The 24,546-nt window shown below is 47.2% G+C and overlaps 1 protein-coding gene across 2 annotated transcripts in view; it reads right to left on the bottom strand.

Moving 5' to 3' along the window:
- The window catches only part of LOC142585831 (endosome/lysosome-associated apoptosis and autophagy regulator family member 2-like), a 62,146-nt gene extending 46,418 nt beyond the window's left edge, over positions 1–15,728 (bottom strand). For both annotated transcript variants that reach the window (XM_075696859.1, XM_075696860.1), the window contains exon 1: positions 15,355–15,728. In XM_075696859.1, coding sequence (XP_075552974.1) covers positions 15,355–15,459 — 105 coding nt within the window. In that variant the 5' untranslated portion in view covers positions 15,460–15,728. The remainder of the gene's footprint in view (positions 1–15,354) is intronic.
- Between the last annotated feature and the right edge of the window lie 8,818 nt (positions 15,729–24,546).

The following is a 24,546-nucleotide window of genomic DNA, read 5'->3' as shown; positions in this document are numbered from 1 at the left end:
GGCAGAAAGTTAGGTGGGCGGATGAGATTAAGAAGTTTGCAGGGACAACATGGCCACAATTAGTACATGACCGGGGTAGTTGGAGAAGTATGGGAGAGGCCTTTGCCCTGCAGTGGGCGTAACCAGGCTGATTATATATATATATATATATATATATATATATATATATATATATATATATATATATATATATATATATATTACGAGGCTCCCTTTGAAACGTGAGAGAGATTCAAGATCACAGACTTTCCGGAACCGCTGCTTCCTGCAAGACAGTTTACCCAGTTCTGATTTATTATAAAGCCACTCGGTTCTTTTTTTCCTGTCAGAATTTCGCAAAAGAAAAACCCAGAGGTTGCTCCTAAAATTACTGACATTATGAAAAAAATCCTGCTTAGTTTTATTGCCTTCAGCCAAGGCTCTTTATAAAAGCTACTAGGGCCGAATTCGCAACGCTTTTCGCTTGTAAGTGCCGTTTGCCATTGGCTGTCATTGTTTTCAACCATGACGTTTGAGTGGCATCTAATCTTACGAACAGATTTAACGTACAAACTTTGTGGGAATACGAGCGCTAAGAATTCACATTTTCATTCGTGAGTGCTATTCGCCATTGTCTGGCCACGTACCCTAATGATATGTCTGGCATCAGGATTGGCTGGAAAATACTCTTAGTAACAATTCTAGCGTAAGAGCGTATGTTTTTTTCAAAGCAATTCCTGAATTCTATCCAGGGTCCGTATCTTATAAAGATTATTTTCCTCCTTGTTCGTTTCTTATCGTTGGTCGAGCCAGTCGCTGATTTTACGGCGATAGTGGGGGTGATGTAACGACAAAGAGCAGTAGGAATTGAACTAATCGCTAGAAAACACTGTCCCTGATATTTTGTAATCTTATTTCATTAAGCCAACAAATGAATAAATTAAATAATACTTATCAAACAGATGGTAACGCATCTTCTCTCGTCGGCCATATCATATATTTATACGTAGGTTCCCATGTCGCTTTTCGGCTGGTATAATGTAACGAGTTGTTTTGCTATATTCTATTACCCTCGCGTCATCCTCCGCTTACGACCTGGCAATTCGGGTGATAAGGCAGACGGAACTCTGCTCGGACACACTGAGGAAGCGTGATAAGTAAATGCAGTGGAATGTGCTTGTTGCATTACTTTGGACCTGGTTCTTTCATTCTTGTCTGTAAATGCGGCCGACACCCTAACCCCCTTTTTATTAAGTGAGCGAACGCGTATCCCACATTTAACAAGATAGCTGAAAGTCCTTGTGTCTCCCTTGCTCCCTTTCCCCTACTTCCCCAATGCACCATGGTCGCTTTGATTCGGCGCAAGCAGTATAACCCTACACTCTATCGGGGGAGCCCGACTATCTAGATACCTCGGAAATGAGCTTAAATATGGAACCATCAGTCCGTCCTACAGAAAGGAGTCCTCAGCATTCCTATGCTCTCTCTCTCTCTCTCTCTCTCTCTCTCTCTCTCTCTCTCTCTCTCTTGTTTTAAGAGCTCCTCAACATCTTGCCTTCAGGAGAGTACCCAAGAATGTTTTGACACCCGCGCGCTTGTCTGTCTACTTCCCCCTCCTCCGTCAACGAATGCAGGGTAGCAGACCAGACTTTCTGTTCTCATTGATCTCAGTGAATTTCTCGCTTCTTTTGAGAAGAAAAACACCGCGTAGATAGCGAGAAAAGCGTCGCGCGAAAATGACAGCAGATCCAAACAACTCCGAGCCCAGACAGCCGCGACTCTGATCCCCCACAGGTCTTGGCAGGCGTTTCCTACAAGCGCGCCCTTTCGCAAGCAGACCGGATCAGGTCAGGGATTAAGAGCACGCCAACGAACGACTTGTTCCGTGATTTCCCCCAAGACTTCGATCTTGCTGCATAGCACGAACGTTCTACAAACGTGTGCACGCGAAAATCCAAACAGTCAGAGAACTTCATCTGCTTGTCAGCTGCACGAGCGGGCATCGGAGCGCCTGCTGCAGAGCTCTTGAGGTTAGAAGCGACGAGCTTGGATCCCACTGGAGCAGCGGACTCTTAAGTTGGCGGGAAGGTTGAATAAATTCTGTTTCACAAATTTCTCGCTGTTCTATTCAGACGCGAAAGACTTGTTGTTTTATTTACCGCGAATCGATGCTTGTGCGGCGTAACCTCCCTCCACCTTATTCTTTCTCTCTTTTTTTTCTTTTTTGACGTGGGTGCGAGGGTGGGAACGCATACCTACGCGCGCAACATCATCCTAACCAAGATGCGAACACCAATATATCAGTGTCGCCTGCATCTTCGGCATCCCCACCATCCATCTCTCAACATGTGCCTCCCCTCTTCCGCGCCAGACAGGCGCTTCTTTTCCGACTACTGTCTGGATTTGCCCTCACGCCAGACATGCTAGAAAAGTGGGGCGCTCATACGCAAGACGTCGGGCCGAGGCAAGTCGGCGAGATGTTTGCGCTGGCGACCACGCTCGCGGCGACCCCCCTCGGCGACCGCACCTGCCACGACTGCAAGCGACCCCTATATATCCACCGCCAGACTCCCGATATGGGAATGCAGTGCACGTGGAGCTGTGTGCAGATACCTGCGCTACGAGAGATACCTGAGCCACGAGGGGTGGACGTGACCGGCTGGCGGACTAGAGGACTGTCGCGCTGCCCTGCAGTCTCTCTTGGCTTTTGCCAGGAAATCCGGGCTTTTACACCAGTCGTCCTGATTCTCGCATCTTCCCCCAATTTATTGGGCACCTGCTGGCACATCTATGCAGTATTGATGAAAATGCATCGTTCAAATTCCCGCCGAAACAGTTCCACAATGGCGGTATTCAGCGGCGCGGCGCTTTACGGCAGCTGCCGGAGAAGTAAGTACTGTTTCTCGTATTTCTACCTGTTTTCAGGGCATATCTTTGATTTTATGTTAAAGCCAATACAACAGCGAACGCGCAGAATACGAAATTTAAACGGTTCGCGCGCTAACTTTTTTTTACGCTTCTTTTGCTTTCGCGTGTCCATTACGTTCGACGCTAGGACTCAACCCGGTTATTTCGACCGCGCTTTTGCGATGGCCTTGTTATGAACAGCAGACGAGTACTGTTGGTATTTAGCGCCTTGTGGACGAAATCACGTGTCATTCTTTCTTTAGGGGACCGGCCTCGCGTGTCTGATGAATTAAGCCGATAACTTTTCTTTCTTCAATCCATGGCCAAGACCCGCAAGACACCTGTCGCAGGTAGTCTCCTAGGGAAAAAAACATATCGATGTCCCTCGACCAGATATTGTGCGCACGCGCAAAGTCAACATAGGCGGTGTTGGCATGGCAGACCGAATGATAAGTTACTACCGGACCGTCAACAAGTGGACAATCAGAGCCATCCTTCACCTCTTCGACATTGCCCTCAGCAACTCCTGGCTGCAGTACACGCGGGACATGCGCTCCCTGAAGAAACAGCGGAAAGAAGTACTCAAATATATGAAGATCCGCCAATCTGTTGCTGAGACCCTCGTGGCTCAAGGGAAGAAGCAGGATGAAACGGAGAGAGAGAACGAAACCGAGTGGCATGTGCCATCAAAGCAGGCTCTACTGTCTCTAGGAGAACCGAAAGGAAAGAGCACTAGCCACTGCCCAACGCTGGCAGACACTGCCAACGCTGCCCGTTGCTGACTACAGGGCTGCGACATGAAAACACAGTTCGTTTGCATCCAATGTCGGCTCTTCTTCTGCATCACAAAGGACAGAAGGTGTTTTGAAATTGCCCACAGGAAGTGAACACAAGAGCGAAATTTTTGTTGAGCAGAGGAATGCTCTTTTTCTGTACTTTATTCACTAATTTGCCTTTCGAGTTAATAAAATATTTTTGCACACGAGTTTGAGCGCAATATCTGTGGTACGTCATTACATGCGTGCTGGATGAAAAAAGACCGGGTAGAATAGCCCAGTGTCCAATATATTCGACATCGCGCTGAGCTGAAACTACCAGGGCTATTGAAAAAAATATTTAACACTTTTTACCTTCATAACCCTACTGACTTGTTCTGAAAGTTTGGGAAAAGTCTGTGCACCCAAATGCATCCCGGGTCTCAGGAGGCTATAGCAGCGTTTTTAAAGATGAATTAAAGCGTTCGCTGAAATGCTTGGTAAATTCATCGGGGTTTTATATTTTCGTCTGTGCCACCATAACTGCTGTGCACTGTTGCTTTCAACGCTCCCTAAAGCAAGTGTGTCGGGCACCGTATACAGAAACAGAGTTTATCAATTCCGCAAAGCAGCGTCAACACATTCTGCTGCGGCTTAGCGAGGACCTCTTGTCCGGAATAATAGCGGTAGCACAGCCACAACTTCGATCCGACCCACCACACCAAGATTACATATGTATGCACTGCGTTTCACTGCGAAGATAGTTCGCTGCGACCGGAGAATGCGTGATGAGGGCGCCAGGCACAACTGCCCGACACATGCGCGCCTGCTGTGCATGACCCTGGCTGCGTATGAGATCCTGCGCACCACCTGACGTCATTAGGCAGTGTACACCAGCTGCGTAGCAGCGCCGTTCATTGTAATTCACTGTGCGCGGCGAAATATGAAATCGTGACGTCACTGATCGACTCTCTCATTTCAACGTCGTCGATCTGCAGAACTCGCCGCCACGCTTCACTAGCCCGCCTGGCGGCAGACGACGCAAAACGCAGCCGTTACGAGCAAATGCTTTCTTTCTTTCTTTCCTTCTTTCTTTCTTTCTTTCTTTCTTTCTTTCTCTTTTGTCTTATTCTCGAAAGTGGTGCACGCTTTATAAAAATGCTATAGGGGCTCGGCTAGTTAGTGTTCCATATTATTGAAATTTGCAGACGGCGTTTCAACAAGTGTAGATTTACTTAATGCGTCATAGCGACCTGTATATGGTGGCAAAAATGCGTTTTACCGGACATCAGATAATTTAGAGAATTCAAAATGATTAGTTTATTAGTTTTTTTTTCTTGATGAAGTTTCAGAAAGCTCCTCGAAATATATAGCCTATTCACAATATTATTTTAGCGGTATACAGGGAGACCCTTCCAAAATAATAAGAATTGTTACAACGCAAGCCAGGACAAGAGAGAACGCCGACAGTGGTGCTCTTTAAAGTGAACAAAACCCTCTGTTACTTCAAATAGCAAGTTATACTGTTATAGCAAGTTATGTTGGCACTGGCACGTGAAGCCTCTTGTCTGAATCTTCTTGTTCGGCTTATGTGCCTCCGAGATACGAAGTCACGCAATAATAATTGCCATGACAAGTAATACATGGTTGTTCCCGATGGGTCGCGTCATTTTGCCTGAAGCCCCTTGTGTGTCATGTGTGTAATCATACAAAAAAAAGCCAGAAAATATGCAAGAGAGTCCATCGAAATACCCGAGGCAACAGCCGTCATTCGGCGAGTGTATGCTAGATGGTGACACCGTTCCGAACCTCAGCAAACACAGAGCCACTTCACCAAGAGGCTTTGAGCCTTGCTAGCGCAAGTTATAGCAGTAAATGTGCACCTGAAGCGGCGTTTGGTGGACAACTAAGAGCACGTAACGTCGGCGGCACCGGGTGCATGCGGTACCTGAACTTGCTGTCGCAAGTCCTTTCAGCCGAAGTTGTACGCAAAGAGCCTTTATTATTATTTTTAACAAAACTGGTACTTGCGGGGCATCCGGTTCGTTTTCTGCGCTGCAACATTCAAGATCAGCAGCGGCAACTCTGACACACCTGGTTTAACAGACAGAGCCCGGATCGGGGATACGAACACTTGCGCCCGAGAGCTTTCCCCTTCGACTGTTTTCCTCTTCCTCCCATTTTGCATACAAATGACGGAGGGAGAGAGGGACACACGCCACCTGCGCGATCTTCGTTCGCGCTATGGCACCGCGATAAACACATGCTTCGTCGCTCAGCCGGCGACCCCCAGAGTACGTCGCGTGTACACACAACGCGCGCGCGCACACTCCGAAGCTGCTGCCGTTGAATGACGCGCTGTTGGCGGAGAGCACGTGACTTGGCTGCGCACAACTGGTAGCGGGAGACTGTTGTACGGCCTCGTTGCACGGCCGAACATGTAGGTGCGCGAAAGGAGCGATAGCATGTGTTTCTCGAGACGACGTGCAAGGTTTCTTCGCGAGCTCCTTTCGAACAGCTCCTCTATTCAAGCGAAGCTTTCTTTGCGAGGCCTTCCGGACTTCCCTGACCGTGGCTGCTGCTGCTTCTGGTGTCTTTCCCAATAGCTCCATACTTAAAATAAATAAATAAATAAATAAATAACGTCCACGACGGTGGGATTGAATCTCTGCCAGCAGGCCGATGCTCTAGCCGTCAGGCCACAATCGCAAGTACGCTCCTATCCTGCCAAAGCCAACTAGTTCTTTGAGATTATTGAGATTATCGCCTCGCGTGTGGCAAACTGCGTACAGCGCGAGGCCACATGCGCGCGCGCGCGCCAGATTCTTTTTACGCAAAAGACGCAGGAACGAAATGGGCACGTTTATAACACTATAGGATTAAGCCCGCTTCAAATAAACTTCAAGATGTGCGCTGCATATATATATATATATATATATATATATATATATATATTTATATATATATATAAAATGTCGTACGCATTGTACAGTGATGTGTTTCCTTCGACACCTTCGACAGTGGACGGCACAGTGCCCTGATATATATATATATATATATATATCAGGGCACTGTGCCGTCCACTGTCGAAGGAAACACATCACTGTACAATGCGTACGACATTTTTCCCATTCTTTTTTCTTTCTCTCTCTCTCTCTAGCAGGCGTATACAATCGCCCAGCTTTGTGACAAATGACGTATGGCTGGTGGCGCTGGCACCTTTCTATAAACGCACCTGTGCCGAGAATTGACGTAGTTTTAGCGCCAGCAAAATGCGAGCCGCACATTGGAGCGTTCTTTTGAACAGCGGACCTTGCAGCGCATGTAGCTTGGAACACGCGCTTAAACAAGCATTTTTGTTTTTTCACCGAGCACAGAGAAACAGCATTTGTGCGTGCTCGTTGTTCGACCTACGTGCTCCTACTATTGCCTGTATATAAACCGGCCACCTGGCCTCGTCAAGCTGCATCCTTACACAGTTCTCGTTTCCCTGGTGGTCTTCAACGCTGTACTTCGTGCATTCGCTCGTAAATAAAAACGTGAATTAATTTGTGCAGAACTGAAAGATAGATTGCGCGGGGCACGTGCTTGCTACGCGTGGAGAAGGAGTCCGGCAAGAGGCGGTGCGAGTGCTCGAACTGGTTGAAAATAAACCACGCGTGAGTGAATTTGCATGTAACATTATACCTCATTGTTTTCTGGCGTTCGCCTATACAACGTCCTTCTTCACTCTCTTGCTTGGTAAAGATTGCCACACATGCCTGAATGCGATGGACACAAAAAACGAAAAGAAAGAAACAAGACTGCCTCTGTGCAGTGAGTGAGTGAGTGAACAAACTTTTATTTGGTCCAGCAAAGCGCGATAAAACGCGCACCCGGCTAATCCCACGACGGGACTGACAGATCTAGTCTGCCGGCCCGATCGCGGGCGCGCTGGACGGCCAGGATTTGATCCTCAAAGACAGGACTTCGCAGGAGCGCGTCCCACTCTTCCTTGGTGAACTTCGGGCCCAGCGACCCGCACTCCCAGAGCATATGAGGCAACGTAGCTACCTCACCACAGGCCACGCAAGAACAATTTGGATAAATCTCTGGATATATGCTATTAAGGGACGCCGGATTTGGGTACGAGTTCGTTTGCAGAAGTCTTAGTGTGACCGCCTGCGGCCTGCTTAGTGCCGTTCCGATAAATTCCCGCTGCACTGTTTTTCACTGAAACAGCAGCGGGACGAGTTCCCATAAGAAACGCTGATTATGACATTGAAGCCAGCCATGCCTATAATTAACGCACGTCCATTTACTTGGATTCACGAGGCGTACACACCAGCATCGAGACGTCCCCAAACTGTGTCACGAAATACACTGCAGCTCTCTGTATTCTTTCTTTCTTTGTTCATATAGCCTTCCTTATGCGCTGCATGTACAAAGCTACGTGGCCTGGCAATGGACCTTCTGGCATATATTGCAATAGCGCGCTACTCGTGCAAATATATGACTCAGAAGCACTTGTGGCATATGGACCATTGTAGTTCGTCGCAGCTGTACACTGCTCTGACGTTATTCTTAATATGATCTGACGTTGAGGTAGCTAGGGTGTCTCGACATAGGAATTATTATCTTCGTCCAGGGTGGACGGAGATAATTACATTAACATTGTAAACGCCCGTTATGTCCTCACGAACACGAAACGCTTTCGCCGCACACTTTGGCTTAGAAAACGTAAACGGTTTTCCTAAAATTTTCGACACTAAGTGCGCTTCGCCACATTTTACACTGGCCGAACTAATGGCGGCAGCGCTCATTATTCAAAGGACGACAAAGTGCCGGATGCGCGTCTAACTGTTTGCATGTGCCTTCGTCACCAGAATCATATCTATATCTTAAATCTCATGAACCGGACAAATTATATACGCATATAAGCACTGGTTAGAAATTTTTCTGCGCCTTCATAACCTCGGCAGCCTGCAAAGTCTACCTTTACAATTATGAAATATATTGTGTTTTTCATTCGTGTCACCACCTTATCAGTTCAAAGCAGTATGTATAGTCATTCATATACTCCCACCACGTGCCTTTATTGGACGTGCCCGTCCCTTTATAGAAGCACCCTATGCTGTATCTCGCAGTTATGTGGCCTTATAGTCGAAGCGACGGCTTGCACAAGCAAATCAGAAGCGCAATCACGCACTTTCTGTCGAAAGTAGACATACTTCTCCGTGGACTGTCGCACATGAGTACAAAACTCACGCGCTGCCGTTTTTGCAGTGCTTTTTGACATGGGAGCAACGCGGAAAAAATGCGGGTTCGCAACAGTCCAAAGGACAATATGGCGGCGCCCATGGGAGAAGGTCATGTGCCCCTGCGCATCTAAGCTTCGTATTCTCCGACGTCTCTGCACAGCTTCAACCGCCATAATACGCCTCGCAGCTTCCACTTAAGCGTCACATTATTGCGAAACAAAGCATGCACGCATTCTGTTTTAAAACAGCGTCACATAGTTACAGCTGGCGTCACCTGTAGCTGTGACGTCATCGTGTGAATGCACGCGTTCCCCCGTGTCACGTGTTTCTCCGCGCTTCAGAGCATCGTCCGCTCAACGTCCAGCGTCAGGGCAATTCCGTGCAATGTCCGGCTGTCGTGAAACAACTAAGTACAAATTTAAGCGCTTTGCAAACTCCATTTCAGGAAATTTAACAGTCGCGCTACGCAGGGCTCAGTTCGCTGTATGCAAGTGGCGCTGTTGCGCATGAAACCATTGCGCCCTCCACAACTCGTGCCAAGTGGGACAGCGTTTGCGCGCTCCCGGCACAACACCGCGTCTCGGTGACTTTTCTTTCCGCGAGTACATACTGCGTACGTGAGCCCGTCGTGCACCGTTTCGTACGCTTTGCCGTGGGAAATGACTCTGGCTCGATCGATCCAATGGAGGCGCGGCTCACGCTGCTGCTGATCACGAGGTCTCTCGTTCGATTCCCGGCCACGCCGACGGCGGTGTTTCGACGTCGCCAAAAAATAAGCTATGAAAAGCAGTAGTACGTCTGGCACAATGAATCATATATATATATATATATATATATATATATATATATGGCTGTCAAATGACCAAGACCAAGTTTCAAAATCAATTCGGTGCGGCTGTCGCTGTCGAATTTGGCGTTTCTCGTATAAGATATACAATGTTCACAGTTTCGTTTATTTTTTTAACCCCACAAAAATGGTTTACTTTCTAACGTATTTTTATTTCTTCTGAATATTTTTTCCCGCCTTATTTTCCTGTGACTGTTTTGTAACCCCGTTTGTTCGCGCTGTTTACCACGCTAAAATGAATCCAAATCCCCTCGGCCACTCTACCATCTCGCTGTTTTGTGCACACTAAATTACAAGTCTAACCAGCGGCAACTATAGATGTAAACAACCCGCCGCGGTGGCCCACTGACTACAGCATCAAGCGCCGGTGAGCGCAAGCACGTGCATTCGATTCCCAGCTGCGGCGTTTCAATGGCGAGCGGGATGCAAGACTCTTGTGTACCGCGAATTGGGTGCGCGCTTAAGGATCCCTGGCTGTCAGAATGAATACGGAGCCCTCCACTATAGATATATACGTTGTCCCTCATAGCTCACCATGCTCCCAGTTGTAGGACGATAAAAACCACAAACCTAGTTTTTAGATTCTTTAACAGCTCACCAGCTCTCTCTTGTAAGAACTAGCCAGCAAAAACTGCGTCGACGGCTAGCCACTTTTTATCAGTTGGTAGCCAGATGCGGTTGTAAAACGCCGTATACGAAAGGCGTGGTTAGCGCAGCGCCGTCATTTAAACCGTGGTGTGCAGTGATCATAGCGATATAGACAACTATCACCGTCATATTGCGACCAGTCTGCTACGGGTATTTTCTCATCAGCCGTCTCGTGCTGCATACGGGTTTGCTGCTGTAGAGTTTGCCATGTAATCGTAGCATATGTATACTGAGTGCTTGCGCAACTGTTCATAACACCGTGACAAGATAGCGCAACACCAACGCATATTATCGCAATATACGTCACCATACTAGATCACAACCAGGCCACCCGGCAAGATCGTGATAGCGAAGAAGATGCCGCTTGTATATATATATAGCTGCAGAGCCTTCCTAAGTACATGAAGCAGTGAGCACACAAAAGTGCTTCACACACACATACAGAATATTGAGTATTCGAGGAATCAGTTCTCTACAATTATGCGTCTATAGAAAACGGCGCATGGCTGGATTCAGTGCCATTAGAGGAATGCTACGTCATAACAATAACCTCTCAAGATTTTCATCACACGGAATAACAGAGCGCAAGATGGGCCAGACAATTGTGTTTACAATCTGAACGTTCACATACATTCTAGATTACTCCCGCTACAAAGATAATAGCAGTCAGCAATTAAGTGAAGCAGCTACTGCCCTTTTACTCATTTTATTTTTTAATGTGCACTTGGCCTTATCAGCTTTATCCATACCTCACCCAGCTTTGTGGCGTTAATCACTAGTTAAGTACACCGAGGACCGCATTGTTCAGAACTTACGTCAAACGCGGGAAAAAATTCACCATCATCATCATCGTCGTCGTCATCATCATCATCATCAGCCTAGTTACGCCCACTGCAGAGCAAAGGCCTCTCCCATACTTCCCCAACTACCCCGGTCATGTACTAATTGTGGCCATGTTGTCCCTGCAAACTTCTTAATCTCATCCGCCCACCTAACTTTCTGCCGCCCTCTGCTACGCTTCCCTTCCCTTGGAATCCATTCCGTAACTCTTAATGACCATCGGTTATCTTTCCTCATCATTACGTGTCCTGCCCATGCCCCATTTCTTTTTCTTGATTTCAACTAAGATATCATTAACTCGCGTTTGTTCCCTAACCCAATCTGCTCTTTTCTTGTCCCTTAACGTTACACCTATCATTCTTCTTTCCATAGCTCGTTGCGTCGTCCTCAATTTAAGTAGAACCCTTTTCGTCAGCCTCCAGGTTTCTGCCCCGTACGTGAGTGCTGGTAAGACACAGCTGTTATAAACTTTTCTCTTGAGGGATAATGGCAACCTACTGTTCATGATCTGAAAATGCCTGCCAAACGCACCCCAGCCCATTCTTATTCTTCTGATTATTTCCGTCTCATGATCCGGATCCGCAGTCACTACCTGTCCTAAGCAGATGTATTCCCTTACCACTTCCAATGCCTCACTAACTATCGTAAACTGCTGTTCTCTTCCGAGACTGTTAACCATTACTTTAGTTTCCTGCAGATTAATTTTTAGACCCACCCTTCGGCTTTGCCTCTCCAGGTCAGTGAGCATGCATTGCAGTTAGTCCCCCGAGTTACTAAGCAAGGCAATATCATCAGCGAATCGCAAGTTACTAAGGTATTCTCCATTAACTCTTATCCCCAATTCTTCCCAATCCAGGTCTCTGCATACCTCCTGTAAACACGCTGTGAGTAGCATTGGAGAGATCGTATCTCCCTGCCTGACGCCTATCTTTATTGGGATTTTGTTGCTTTCTTTATGGAGGAGTACGGTGACTGTGGAGCCGCTATAGATATTTTTCACTATTTTTACATACGGCTCGTCTACACCCTGATTCCGCAATTCCTCCATGACTGCTGAGGTTTCGACTGAATCAAACGCTTTCTCGTAATCAATGAAAGCTATATATAAAGGTTGGTTATATTCCGCACATTTTTCTATCACCTGACTGGTAGTGTGAATATGGTCTATCGTTGAGTAGCCTTTAGGGAATCCTGCCTGCTCCTTTGCTTGACGGAAGTCTAAGGTGTTCCTTAGACTTCACTAATAAAAAAAAATTCACTAATCGTAAATACAGAGCTCTAGAGGCTCTCTAACTTCGACTGGAAGACATTTATTCATTTTGCTTATTTGTTCAGTCAAACATCGTCCTCATTACAACCAACTTACACAGCAAAAAACGCAAGTGTATTACCCATGCTTTAGTCCTTTGTGTTTGCTAATCCTATATTAAATCTGCGCTGTTTCCGCATAACCAAGCATCAAATTTCGCATAATTAGTGAGTGTAACCGCCTCATCGCCTGCTTTAATTCCACTCCGTGGAATTTAACTCCGTGTTCACGTCGAGTTATGACTTTTTTCTATCTTTCTTTTTTGTTATTAAACGCGAATATTGGAATATAAGTTCGGCATATAGTTCCGGCATGCACTTATTTTATTCTTAAGAGAGAACGCTAAGCTTTATAGTGCAGCCTATAGGTATCGAGCTTGAGCAAAGAGCGCAGTTTCTCCTAGTTAGTAAGATTACACGCACCGTTGTGTCATTATAGATCGTGCGCGAAATTAAGCCATATTTTTTTTAGACATAAGAAAAGAGAATCATAAAAAAATTTACAAGCTTAGGATATGGTATCGTTCTTCTTCTTTGCTTTTCCTCTTTTATCTCGTGACGATGATACAGCAGACTGCTAGCTCCTACATATAGCCGACTACATTCAATGTATCTAGCGGGGAAGGCCTTGTTTGTCTCGTACAGCCCCGGTCCATTCAGGTAGGAGGCATAAACTATTAACTTATTAATTCCATATCGCATTTGTGCGGCACCGTATGACGAGATCCCGCGAAAGGATCTTCCGCCGTCCCAAAATCAGGGAGGGTCCTGGCAGGTGGAGTAGCACAAAGGCTGGCCAACGTTTCGATAGGAGGGACCTGTCTTCATCCAAGGCGAAGAAAGGACTATTAAAGCAATTTATGAATTACTCGCATAGCCATATTAGTCAGAAAACGCAAGCACAACGCTATCTGTAGAGATTTAAAAGTATGCCACAATTGTCGACAATTTCATATTAAAAGAGTCGAAATATTCGACTGCTGTAACAAGCCGGTGCATGAAAGAAAAAACAGAGAAAGACTCTCGTGACAACGCGCCAGCGTTTGGGCTTTGTACTGTGCTGGCGGTTGCGAACTGGAACGTAACGCCTACGCCAACTGAAGTTCGGTTGTAGAAGGGGACAATATTTTCTTTTGATAATGGTCGTGTATGAATTACTGCGCTAATCACACACTTGATGCACCCGCGTTCGAAAGCATTGGACCGAATAGTCAGATCGCGTTCATGCATAAACTGTAAACTTTTGAGCAAGACTCGCTTGCTTTAAAAAGCTCTTTTCAGCAGCAACATAATGTCGACGCATTACGGCCCATGTAGCACATCAACAAGACACTAATAATATAGCATTAAGGTATCTTTATTTTGCTTCTGTGTGCTGTTCCTCATCATCACAGCTCTCACAAAGCCAACCACTCTCCTCCATAATCTAGCAACGCCCTCTCCAAAACCTCCTCGCCACCACCGCGTTCCGTTTTATTTAATTATGAATGCTTCCAAATTGTTGATGCAAGTCTCGCCAAAATTAGATTAAACAATAATTTGTCGGACATGTTTCCTGATCTCCATGTCCGAACGAAGATATCCAGGACTTAGCTACGGAAGCCACCATGAATCTCTAATGACTGATATTCACAAGCAGCTCTTCGAGACAATAGCTTCAAAGAGGAAAAAGTTCAAAGGAAGAAAAGATACACGCGATCAAAAAGCAGGACGCACTTGCGACGTCCTGTACAAAGCCCAGCTGCCTAGTGTAAAGTATGCGAAAAAAGAAAAACGGAAGGAACACAGAAGAAAGGAGACAGATGTGGCGTCATTTCCGGGCGGATGCTCATGAAAACAGGCTTCCAGATTTGCGACGAGTGCGATAAGCAGAAAACGAGAGGCCTTATGGGTCGGCTACTGCCTTCAGCTGCATGCTGGCCGCATTTCTTTATTTAGACGAATGTGCAGTAATCTGCATGTAGAAGGCAACGTTGTTCGTGAGCCCACGCATGCACACGTGCAAGTTAACTGTGCTACAAAAATGAGAAGTCTATAATTTCCTTACACTAAAGGCTCCCAAAATTTACTTTAGCTATTGTAACAACACGTCAGGCATTCCGACATCGACTAAACAGGCATTTTACGTTCTGAATAATCATTCTTTGATTATTTTTGAAGGGTTTTGACTGGACCATTCGCTATAGTAACTCTTGCATGAACTGCGACAGGACTCGACTGAGCGTCCAAGGTGGCGTCAGAACCGCTTCTTTAAGAACATTGGCATCAATGGGCAAACAAGCAGCGCTTAAGAAACCATGTGTCGCAAGGCCTCCAGAAAATATCCCGCTGTCCCGGCAACAGACGCCACGTTGTATATACGGGGCCAGACCGGGGTAAAGCGCAGGCGCAATGAGGCCCAGAGAACACCCCTCACTCTCCGCGCGGGTTAGGCTTAGCCGTCCGGCAGTGCGCCTCAAGTGCACATTTTTACGAGCACACACCCCGAGCCGCCGCCGGCTCCCCTCCGTTGACGACGCGTCGCACGAGGCAGCGAAACAGGGACGCCCCGCCTGCCTAGCGCAGCGGCCGCGAACAGCTGCTGGTACTGCGAGGCGAACGCACTGCCTCTCTCCGCTGTTCGCATCGCGGTCATTCGCGCGCCTCTGTAAGCATTGTTTATCACTGCTTCGCAGCAAGGTTCAATGTGCTATCGAGCGCGACGCGAAATCTTCCACTCAGCCGGACGCGACAGACGACTGCTTCATCCTCGCAACGCGAGCGCGACGATATACGCCGCACGCGTAGCTTCACCTAGCGCCTAAAAGAAATGAGGAGAAACGCCACTTACAGGTTGACACGCCGGCAGTTCGTCTGCCCTGCAGAGCTTGACGGTGGTCAGGAGAAGGAGCCCGATCGGCCCGACGACAGCCAGCAGCGACGCGCTGGGTGGCATCTCCGGCGAAAAGGATCCGCGTATTCGCGTCGCCGGGCAAGTGCACACGGTGTGGTGGACGAAGCTGGCTCGAGTCGGCGGTGAACGATCACCCGCTGGCCATGGTGGTAGCGCTGGACTCCCCCTTTTGTTTTTTTGTTTTCTGTGTATTGCGTGCTGTGCGGGCCGAGCCACGTAAAGGGTCCGCTGCGCTCACAGCGACGGCACCACGGCGACGGTGCCGGTGTGCGGGCGGTGACCGCAGCGCCGCTGCGCTGGCCTCGGAGACGGAGGGAACTGCAGCGGCGGCGTTCTCGTCGCCGGCGTTCGACGGCTGTCGACGAAGCATGCGCAGGCCCAGAGCTGGAGTCAGCAGAGGGGTCGCAAGCCTCCCCACGAAATCCACGTTTCACAAACAAAACAATATTTGGCTCTAAATTCGCGTTTCCGAGATCGTTGCGTCACCCTGTGAGCAATATTAAAACTATATGACTTCTTTAAGCTGCGCGATTATAAATGTGTTGACGGTAGACGGCAATGTTTTTATGCGGAGCTTCGCAATCGGCTCAGTAGTGGTAGCGAGTTAGAGCAGAAGGCATGCAAGAGCCTCGCCGGATAGCGGTTATCCTAGTACCCCAACTGCGGACGCGTCGATCGGCTTACGAGTTGACGGTGTCTTCTAGTCGTGATGGAAGTTTCTTCTCCGACTGGTTGAACGTAAACCGGCCGAATATCGCTGTTATGCAATGAGAAGCATGTACCTCCCATAAACTCCGATTCTTCTTCTTTTTCTTCGTCTGGAGAGAAGAGAATGCACGTGCTCATTAAGGGCAACTGTGTGACGCATCATGGGGTGGAAAGTTTAGCCTTAATGCCCGAGAAAATAAGCGCAAACGCACACAACGTGTGCGTCGCTGTCGCCATAATGTTGTACAGGTAGCAAGTTACGCGTTCCATCTATTATTAATAGTGCTCTCCTGAACACACACACACACATACACACACCCAAAATATCAATCTCCCTTCGTACGCAGCGCATACCCCGAGGTAGCGCATCATCACTGTGATGGTAGGTCGACGCCACAGAGACGCCGACGCGGACTGATTTATTGAAAGCGAACGCTTTTACACAGCACTGGCTGGTCTATTGTTAGCAAAACATCAACGCCAACGTTAAGAAGCGTCGAATAAAAATATAGAAAGAAAAGGACAAGTATTTGTTAGACGTACCGTGGTACATAAATGCCAAACGTCGTACTTGTTACATGTAGATGGTACATAAATGTCAAACTGAATTGAACTGAAGAGTAGTAAATAGAGTAGAACATCTGTTGCTAATCTGAAACATTTTGGGAGAATGACGCGCAGCGTTAAGGATTAGAGAAAGAAAACTTGGGTAAATTAAGCTTTACATCATGTTGAGAGAAAGAATTGAAATTCGGCACGTTATGTAATGTTTCGAACAGACAACCAGCGATGTGAGCAACAACAACCATTGGCTAATACCCCGAGGTGGGTATGTTCCATGTGTGCGATGTGAAGGAAATCACATGTGCTTTCCTTCACATGTGCCATGTGAAGGAAATCATCATCATCATCATCATCATCACCACCACCTCCACCAGCAGCGCAATGAATGCCAAGGAAGGAAACGTGACGCTGTCGAGGTCGGTAGTGAGAGAGAGAGAGAGAGAACATTGATTTCTAATGAGCTGAGGTGACTTTCTCGTAAGGTGGAGCACCTAGTTCAGGGTCCCATTGGCTCGCGCCTATTCGCGTGCCCGCCGGATCAGCCGTCGCTGCTCTTGCGGGTCTAAGCTGGTCAGCGCAGTCTCCCAGAAGGAAGGTGAAGGTGAAGGAATGAGGGAGTAACGAGGAGGGTGTGGGCACTCCCAGGTGCAATGATATACTGTGGGGGACAGTATGAGGTATATTGTGTGGGGTAAAAGAGGTGAAGATTAAAGAGGCAGGGAAATGAATTAGTTTGAAGCTGTCGCCACGCGACGGCATCTTCTCGGTTAAGGGAATTATGTGGTGGGGGGAAGTGTCTCCTGCTATCTCTGTAATGTTGTAGAGTTTCAGTGTATAGTTCAGTAGTTCTGTCGGTGCATCATCTGGGTTGGACAGCTCCTCCAATTGCGCCCGGTTAGTGAGGTCTCGGGCTACCGCATTAGCGCGTTCATTACCATGGAGAGAGGCGTGTCCAGGTGTCCAGACGATACGCACCCTGTGTAACGCTGTGGAGTGTAATGATGTAAGGATGCGGTGTGTGTAGGATGTCACCCTCCCTTGTGCCAAAGTCCTACAGGCGGTCTGTGAATTAGTGACCACTGTGATGGATCCATCCAGTGTCGGTATGGTTGAAGCGTGTACGATGGCTAGGGCGATAGCAGCCTCTTCCGCCATACCACTGCCTACAGTGCTGTCGGTAGAGGAATAGATGGAGTTATGGATACGCGGAGGGACCTCGGCCGTTATTTCCAAAAGGCTCTTTCGTAAGAACTGTTCATAAGAAAAAAAATCCCCTACGATCCTGACACTGGACATATTATCAGCGAAGGCAGTTATCCAATAGCAGAGAGCACTTATGAAATATTCGCCCGCTCGCATGCAGGCCTGCCCGCTGTTCTCGAAGCCCCCGACGTTGCCTCCTCGCTTTGCTTCCAGTGGAGCACGGCGACCAACTTCTGTCCAGGAAAGCACATCCGCTGACGTCATCGCTATCGCCATAACGTTGTACAGCTAGCAAGTTGCGCGTAATTGTGGTCAGCCCTTTCCCGACAGCCCTGTGGAAGCTGTAAATAGGACAACGATATGATCTCTGTGATGTCACTGCTGGGGTCAAATTCACAAAGCTTTTTGTTCGTAAGTGCTGTTTGCTATTGGCTGGCTGCTTTCGCTAATAATACGTTGGGCATCCAGATCGGCTGGTTTCTGCTCTTGCGGACAAATCTAGCGTGAGAACTGTGTTCTAAATACGGGGCCCGCATAGTTACTTACAGCGAGTCTGCACTACACTGCAGCGGCTGCCGACGAGCTCTGCTAGTTGCATAAACAACTCAGAAATGGTTGATTCTGAAAACACAGCCACCTTCGAAAGGACTATGCATCTCGGGAAAACTGCATCATCATCAGCAGCAGCAGCAACAGCAGCAGCAGCCTATGATTATGTCCACTGCAAGATGAAGTCCTCTCCCTGCCATGTCCAATTACCCGCCTACCGCTAGCTGATTCCAACTTTCGCCTGTTCCTAATCTCATCACCCCACCTAATTTTCGGCCGACCTCGACTGTGTTTCCCTTCTCTTAGCACCCATTCTGTAACTATAATGGTCCACCGGTCATCTACCCTACGCATTACATGGCCTGCCAAGCTCCATTTTTTTCTCTTAATGTCAACTACAATATCGGCTATATCGCCGTTTACTCTCGGATCCACCACCGCTCTCTTTCCGTCTCTTAACCTTACGCCTAACATTTTTCATTCCACCGCTCTTTGCGCGGTTCTTAGCTTGTTCTCGGGCTTCTTTGCTAACCTCCAAGTCTGTGCCCCATATGTTAGTACCGGTAGAATGCGATGATTGTACACTTTTCTTTTCAACGACAGTGGTAAGCTCCCCGCCAAGATTTGGTAATGCCTGCCGTATGCACTCCGACCCATTTTTATTCTTCTGTAAATTTTCTTATCATGATCAGGGTCCCCTGTGAGTAATTGACCTAGATAAACGAACTCCTGTGCAATCTCTAGAGGCTGACTGGCGATCCTGAATTCTTGTTCCTTAGCCAGGCTATTGAACATTATCTTTGTCTTCTGGATATTAATATTCGACCCCACTCTTACACTTTCTCGGTTAACGCGTCCTCAATCATTTGTTGTAATTCATCCCCAACGTGTTGCAATGTCATCTGCAAACCAAAGGTTGCTGAGATATTCGATGTCGATCTTTGCGCCTAAGCCTGCCCAGTTTAATAGCTCGAATACTTCTTCCAAGAACGCAGTGAACAGCATTGAAGAGATTGTTCTCCTTGTCTGACCCCTTTCTTTATAGGTATCTTTCTACTTTTCTCGTGTAGAGTTAAGGTAGCTGTGGAATCTCTGTAGATAGTTTCCAAGATAGTTACGTAAGCGCTCTGTACTTCTTGATTACGTAATGCCTCTATGACGGCTGGTATCTCAACTGAATAAAATGCCTTTTAATAGGCTATGAAAGCCATATAGAGAGCTTGATTGTACTCCACAGATATCTCGATTACCTGATTGATGACATGGATGTGATCCATTACAGAATATCCCTTCCTGAAGCCATCCTGTTCTCTTGGTTGGTTGAAGTCAAGTGTTGCCTTAATTCTAGTGAAAATTATCTTGGTGAATATTTTATACAATACAGAAAGCAAGCTAATCGGCCTATATTTCTTCAATTCTTTAACGTCTCCCTTCTTATGGATTAGTATAACGTTAGTATAATACAGTACATTAGTACAATGTGACCTCCGTTATGTCACCGCTGGGGCCTAATTCACATAACTTTTTGTTGATAACTGCTGTTTGCCAGTGACTGGCTGCTTTCGCTAATAATACATTGGTCATACCGATCGGTTGGCATCTGCTCTTGCGTAAGGCATACGTAAGGCGTACGCCGGCCGAAATATAGAGTTTCATACAATAATTTCTGTAGGAAACTCTATGGGTCGAACGATGCGATCACGTGCGGCGCAGGCACGTGCCATCGTTGCCCGTTTTCTTGTATCTCTGCGGCGTCGTTTCGCCTTTGCGCCGTATAGTCAGCACGACCACATCAAACTTCACATTAAGCAAATGTGCTCCTACATATATCCGTACAAACACAGGCAAGCACGATCGCAGAAGAATGATTGCAAGAACTGCGCCCTATTTCTCCTCGCGTGGCCGTCATTACGACGGCCAGAGCGGCCATGCCCAGGGGTTCCGTGCTAGGAGGAAATCAGTTTGGACACGCACGTTTTCGTATCCGCTCCAGGACACTTATCGCGTCGCCTGGCATATGCTAGCAGAGAGGCTCGCGATTTATGTGTGTTGTCGCTTGCTTCTTTCCAGTTCACTTTTCTCCCAGTACGCGTTAGATAATCCGAGAAACCTACAGCCAATACCTCGTAGTGCGATCACGTTGTACACGTCGAGGAGACCGAAAAAGGATGAGCACGGAAACAGGATTGCCAAAAGGAAAACGTTTGCAGTGTTCACAGGAAATGACCTTACAGTGTTGGGGACAAAGCGCGCGCCACTACCGGAATCGGTAATTAAATGCCAGACGCTGCACCGCCTGTCGGAACTCGCGGCCACCTTCGGCTATAGTCGATTCAGAGCACTTCAGCAGCCAAGGTCTTGTCAGGCAAAGATAAGCTTCATCGACTAAGTCGGCCGCAATATGCTAAATGGAGCCCGAGTGTGACAACGAGGCTTGAAGGAGCACGGAACAGAAACCGTCTTGAGATGCTTTGGAATGCATTTTGCCTGTTTACGGTTCATTTCTTTCTCACGCTGAGACACTGTTCTCTATGCGGCGTTATTTTTTTATATTCTTTTGTGTGCGTATGTTAGTCACAAAGCGAGCCTCTCATACGCGTCTCCAATAATGGCTCCACAATAAAAATAAATGATCGCGCTGTGCAGTTACACGTACGCTCGTACCTGCTGCTGCGATGCGGAAACCATAGGTTCCAAGCACTTCGAAACTATTTCGAAAGAATTGCCCGCTTTTACACGTGAGGGTAACTGGCGAAAGGCAGCACGTGGCGAATGTCGGCACGAGTTGCTTTCGCGCCAGTAAACCAATATAATCAATCATAATCATTATACCTTTACAACAGTAGCTGTGCATGGAAGGTATTTTCAGGTGATACTATGTAAGGCTCGTGGTGAAGTTTGTCAACAGACCTGACCGCCGGAGTGTCCGCCGAAGCGTCATCACGCCATATGAAAACAGGTTAAAGACAGATTAAATAATGAAAAATGATTGATAGTGACAGTTAGTGAACGATAACGTTAGAATAGAGATTGGTAAAGATTAATAATTACTAGTAATGACTACTAATGACTCCGAAATGACCAACATCTTTAACGATGGCTTGTAATGACCACAATTGATTAGAAATGACTAGAAATGTCTAGTAATTAGTAGTAATGACTAAAATTACTACTAATTACTTGTAATGACTACTAATTATTACGAAATGACCAATATGTCTAACGACAGCTTGTAATGAGCACAATTGATTACAAATGACTAAAAATGCTTACTAGTACCCGACGAGATGCATTGGCGTTCCAGTTACTTTTTTATGAAACCGATGTTTTTTGCATTGAAGCGCAAAAGTAACTGGAACACCAATGCATTTCGACGGACATTTTGAAAATTAATGTCTTGGAACTAGTGCTGTCCAGAGAATTCGTTCCAAGTGAATACGCCGTGCTAACTCAGCGGCTATAATTCGCGGATTAAAATACACGGTGTAAAGTAATTAATTAAACAAATATTGCACGTAACTACGTTAATTATTCAGCTGAACATATTGATTTCTCGTAGAAGTGATGGCCGCCTCATCGAGTAATTAGGTCAAGGGTTAGAATTGCGCTATCTGCCACAGGAAATCTTTAAAAGAATCGGCGCAGCAAAAAAAAAGGTGGAGGGGCAGGATTCACTTTAAAAAATCAACGCCCAAGCACTTATTACAGATGGTTAACAAGCGAAGCTGAAACGTGCAGCCCCGGTGTTTATCACTGGATTAATCCCGACAGTTCAATAAACGACGGCTTGGTAGGCAGCTGGATCCTCGGTATGCAGTTGCTGCTTGCGCTCGGCTGCACAAGCCTGTTCTTGAGCCCGGGCTGCAGCATCGGCATGGCGTAGACGAGCTTGTTCCCGGTTCTGCTCGCGGCGTTGCTGATCGAAAGCTGCCTGCTCCTCAGGAGTACGTATGACGCGTGGCCTACCCACTTGGGAGCCCGAGAGAAAGTGCTGCGCGCGCGCTCGGCTGCGACGAACAGCAACTACGTCACTACTGGCACAGCTAATCCAACACCGCCTAGATAGCACAAGGCCTTTTCACTCCGATCCATGACGCCATGTTACCTGGCCCGACTGCCATATAATCTAATGGGGACGCTCCCAAGTAAGCAACTGTAATTTTGACGTCACCGCTTTCATCACGCCAGCCTTGCCAATGGAAGTTCCGTGCCAGGTAGCGTGATGTCATGGATCGGAGTAAACAGGTCTTGTGCTATCTAGGTGGTGTTGGCTAATTGCACACCTCTCTTTCTCTTTTTTTTATCGTGCATGCACATAGGGTTGCGCCGGAGGAGTTTTCGACGTACAGGCGACCGACAGACGGGCGGACGGACGAATCGGCTAGCCATATACAGCTTCGCTCTAAGAACTGTAAGAACCCTGCATTGGGGGCGAGGACTTACGGAGTCACCATCTTTCGGAAGCGCCTCCCTTGTGTAGTATGAGGGATAACGCGGCGCGCTCCTCATAGGTTTGGCTTATAGCGCTCAATAAGAACACCACGCGGCAACCCTCAAAAGCACTCTCAAAACGAGGGTAGTTTTTTACCTTTAAAATAATATTCCTCGGCAAACTGAAAGCAAAGAATCATTTACGGACGCTATCTCTTTACCGAATATGTACAGTGAACGCCACTACGCGCGGTCGCCGCGATGGAGTCTCCCGAACCGGCTCCTTGCGTGAAAGGTAGGCAAACGCTGAGAGAAAACTATGTGAAATATGTTCTTATAGTGGGCTGTCTGTATAACCGAATGGATCATAAAAGAATGAAGCCTCAATGCAGCGATCGCACGTGTTCGCAGCGACCGACTGCGCGTCTGCATGCATGTCCGCGCATAAAGTTTTGCCTTCACTGCGAGCGCGTTTTCGCACAATGCCATGAGCTTTAGGCCGCAGAATATGAGTATTTGACAGTACACAAGTAACCATTGTTGCGTGAACGCTATCAGAGCTGTGCAAAAATCATTTCGTTATATAGACTTCGACCCCTACGGCGACTGCGATGTGCCGTCGCGACGACTCCATCTTTTTTTTTTCTTCTAAATTCTTGGACGTTTCAATATTATTTCTCAAGTTGCGTCGCACTGTATTTTTATCGGTCTTCTCAGCGTGTGATTTCCCACTGCTTCTTTTTCGTAATCCACTACAGTAATTCATAACACAAACATGACCATGTACCATGCCTTTTTTTTTTAATGTGCTTGTTCCCGCTCCCTTCACATTTCAGTGATTGCCAGAATTTAGTGTTTCCTGCTACTCACCGAACATCGCAGACCCGACGTCGTAGCAGAAATCTTCCTCGTGTCTGTGCTTGCTGCCTACCCGAATTGTAGCCGATGGCTGTTTGCCGGTTAAGTTTCGCGAGCCAAGCTTCACGCAGCTTTTTGTCCTGCGGCTACCTGTGAATAAGGCTGACACCAATGTCCGTTGCGTAGGTCCGGCACGGCGGCACTGAGCAGTGGCCTGCCATGCTGCACGCCTCCAAAAGCAGCCACTACCTATTGTAGGGCTTTCAAATGCTGTCAAGCAGATAACCAAGGCGGGGAAACCTCACCACTTATTCAGAACCGCAGCACAGGTGGGACTTTAAACTTTCGTTTTCAGTTCACTTCGGCGCTTCCAAAGCGGCCGACGCGGCCGCTGTGTCCACGTGATCCCTCATGCTACGTCACGCCGATGGTGGCGCCATCTTTTCCAGTCGTGGGGATCGCCCCCAATATGCCCAGGATTGAGGACTACACGCTTTGGCTTACGTATTTATTATGAGCTTAACCAAGACACTGCAACAATTGTAGCATGCGGAGGGCTCGGACTCTTTCACGTAGGTGCAATAATAATAATAATAATAATAATAATAATAATAATAATAATAATAATAATAATAATAATAATAATAATAAATCTTGAGTGACTGCGCATTCACGCACTCCTTCATGGAATAATCGTAGGTGCGTAGTGCGCCGTGTGCAAATGACATGGCATGGCTCAATGCAGTGCTGCCACAGGTAATAAAAAACAGCAAATTTTGCACAGAAATTAGAAGAAATCAGTAATTATTTTTATCG

The sequence above is a fragment of the Dermacentor variabilis genome, chromosome 6 (assembly GCF_050947875.1).
Source record: "Dermacentor variabilis isolate Ectoservices chromosome 6, ASM5094787v1, whole genome shotgun sequence".
NCBI classification, from domain to species: Eukaryota; Metazoa; Arthropoda; class Arachnida; order Ixodida; family Ixodidae; genus Dermacentor; species Dermacentor variabilis.
Note: the sequence above shows the minus strand (reverse complement) of the source record. Positions and strands in the feature narration are given on the sequence as shown.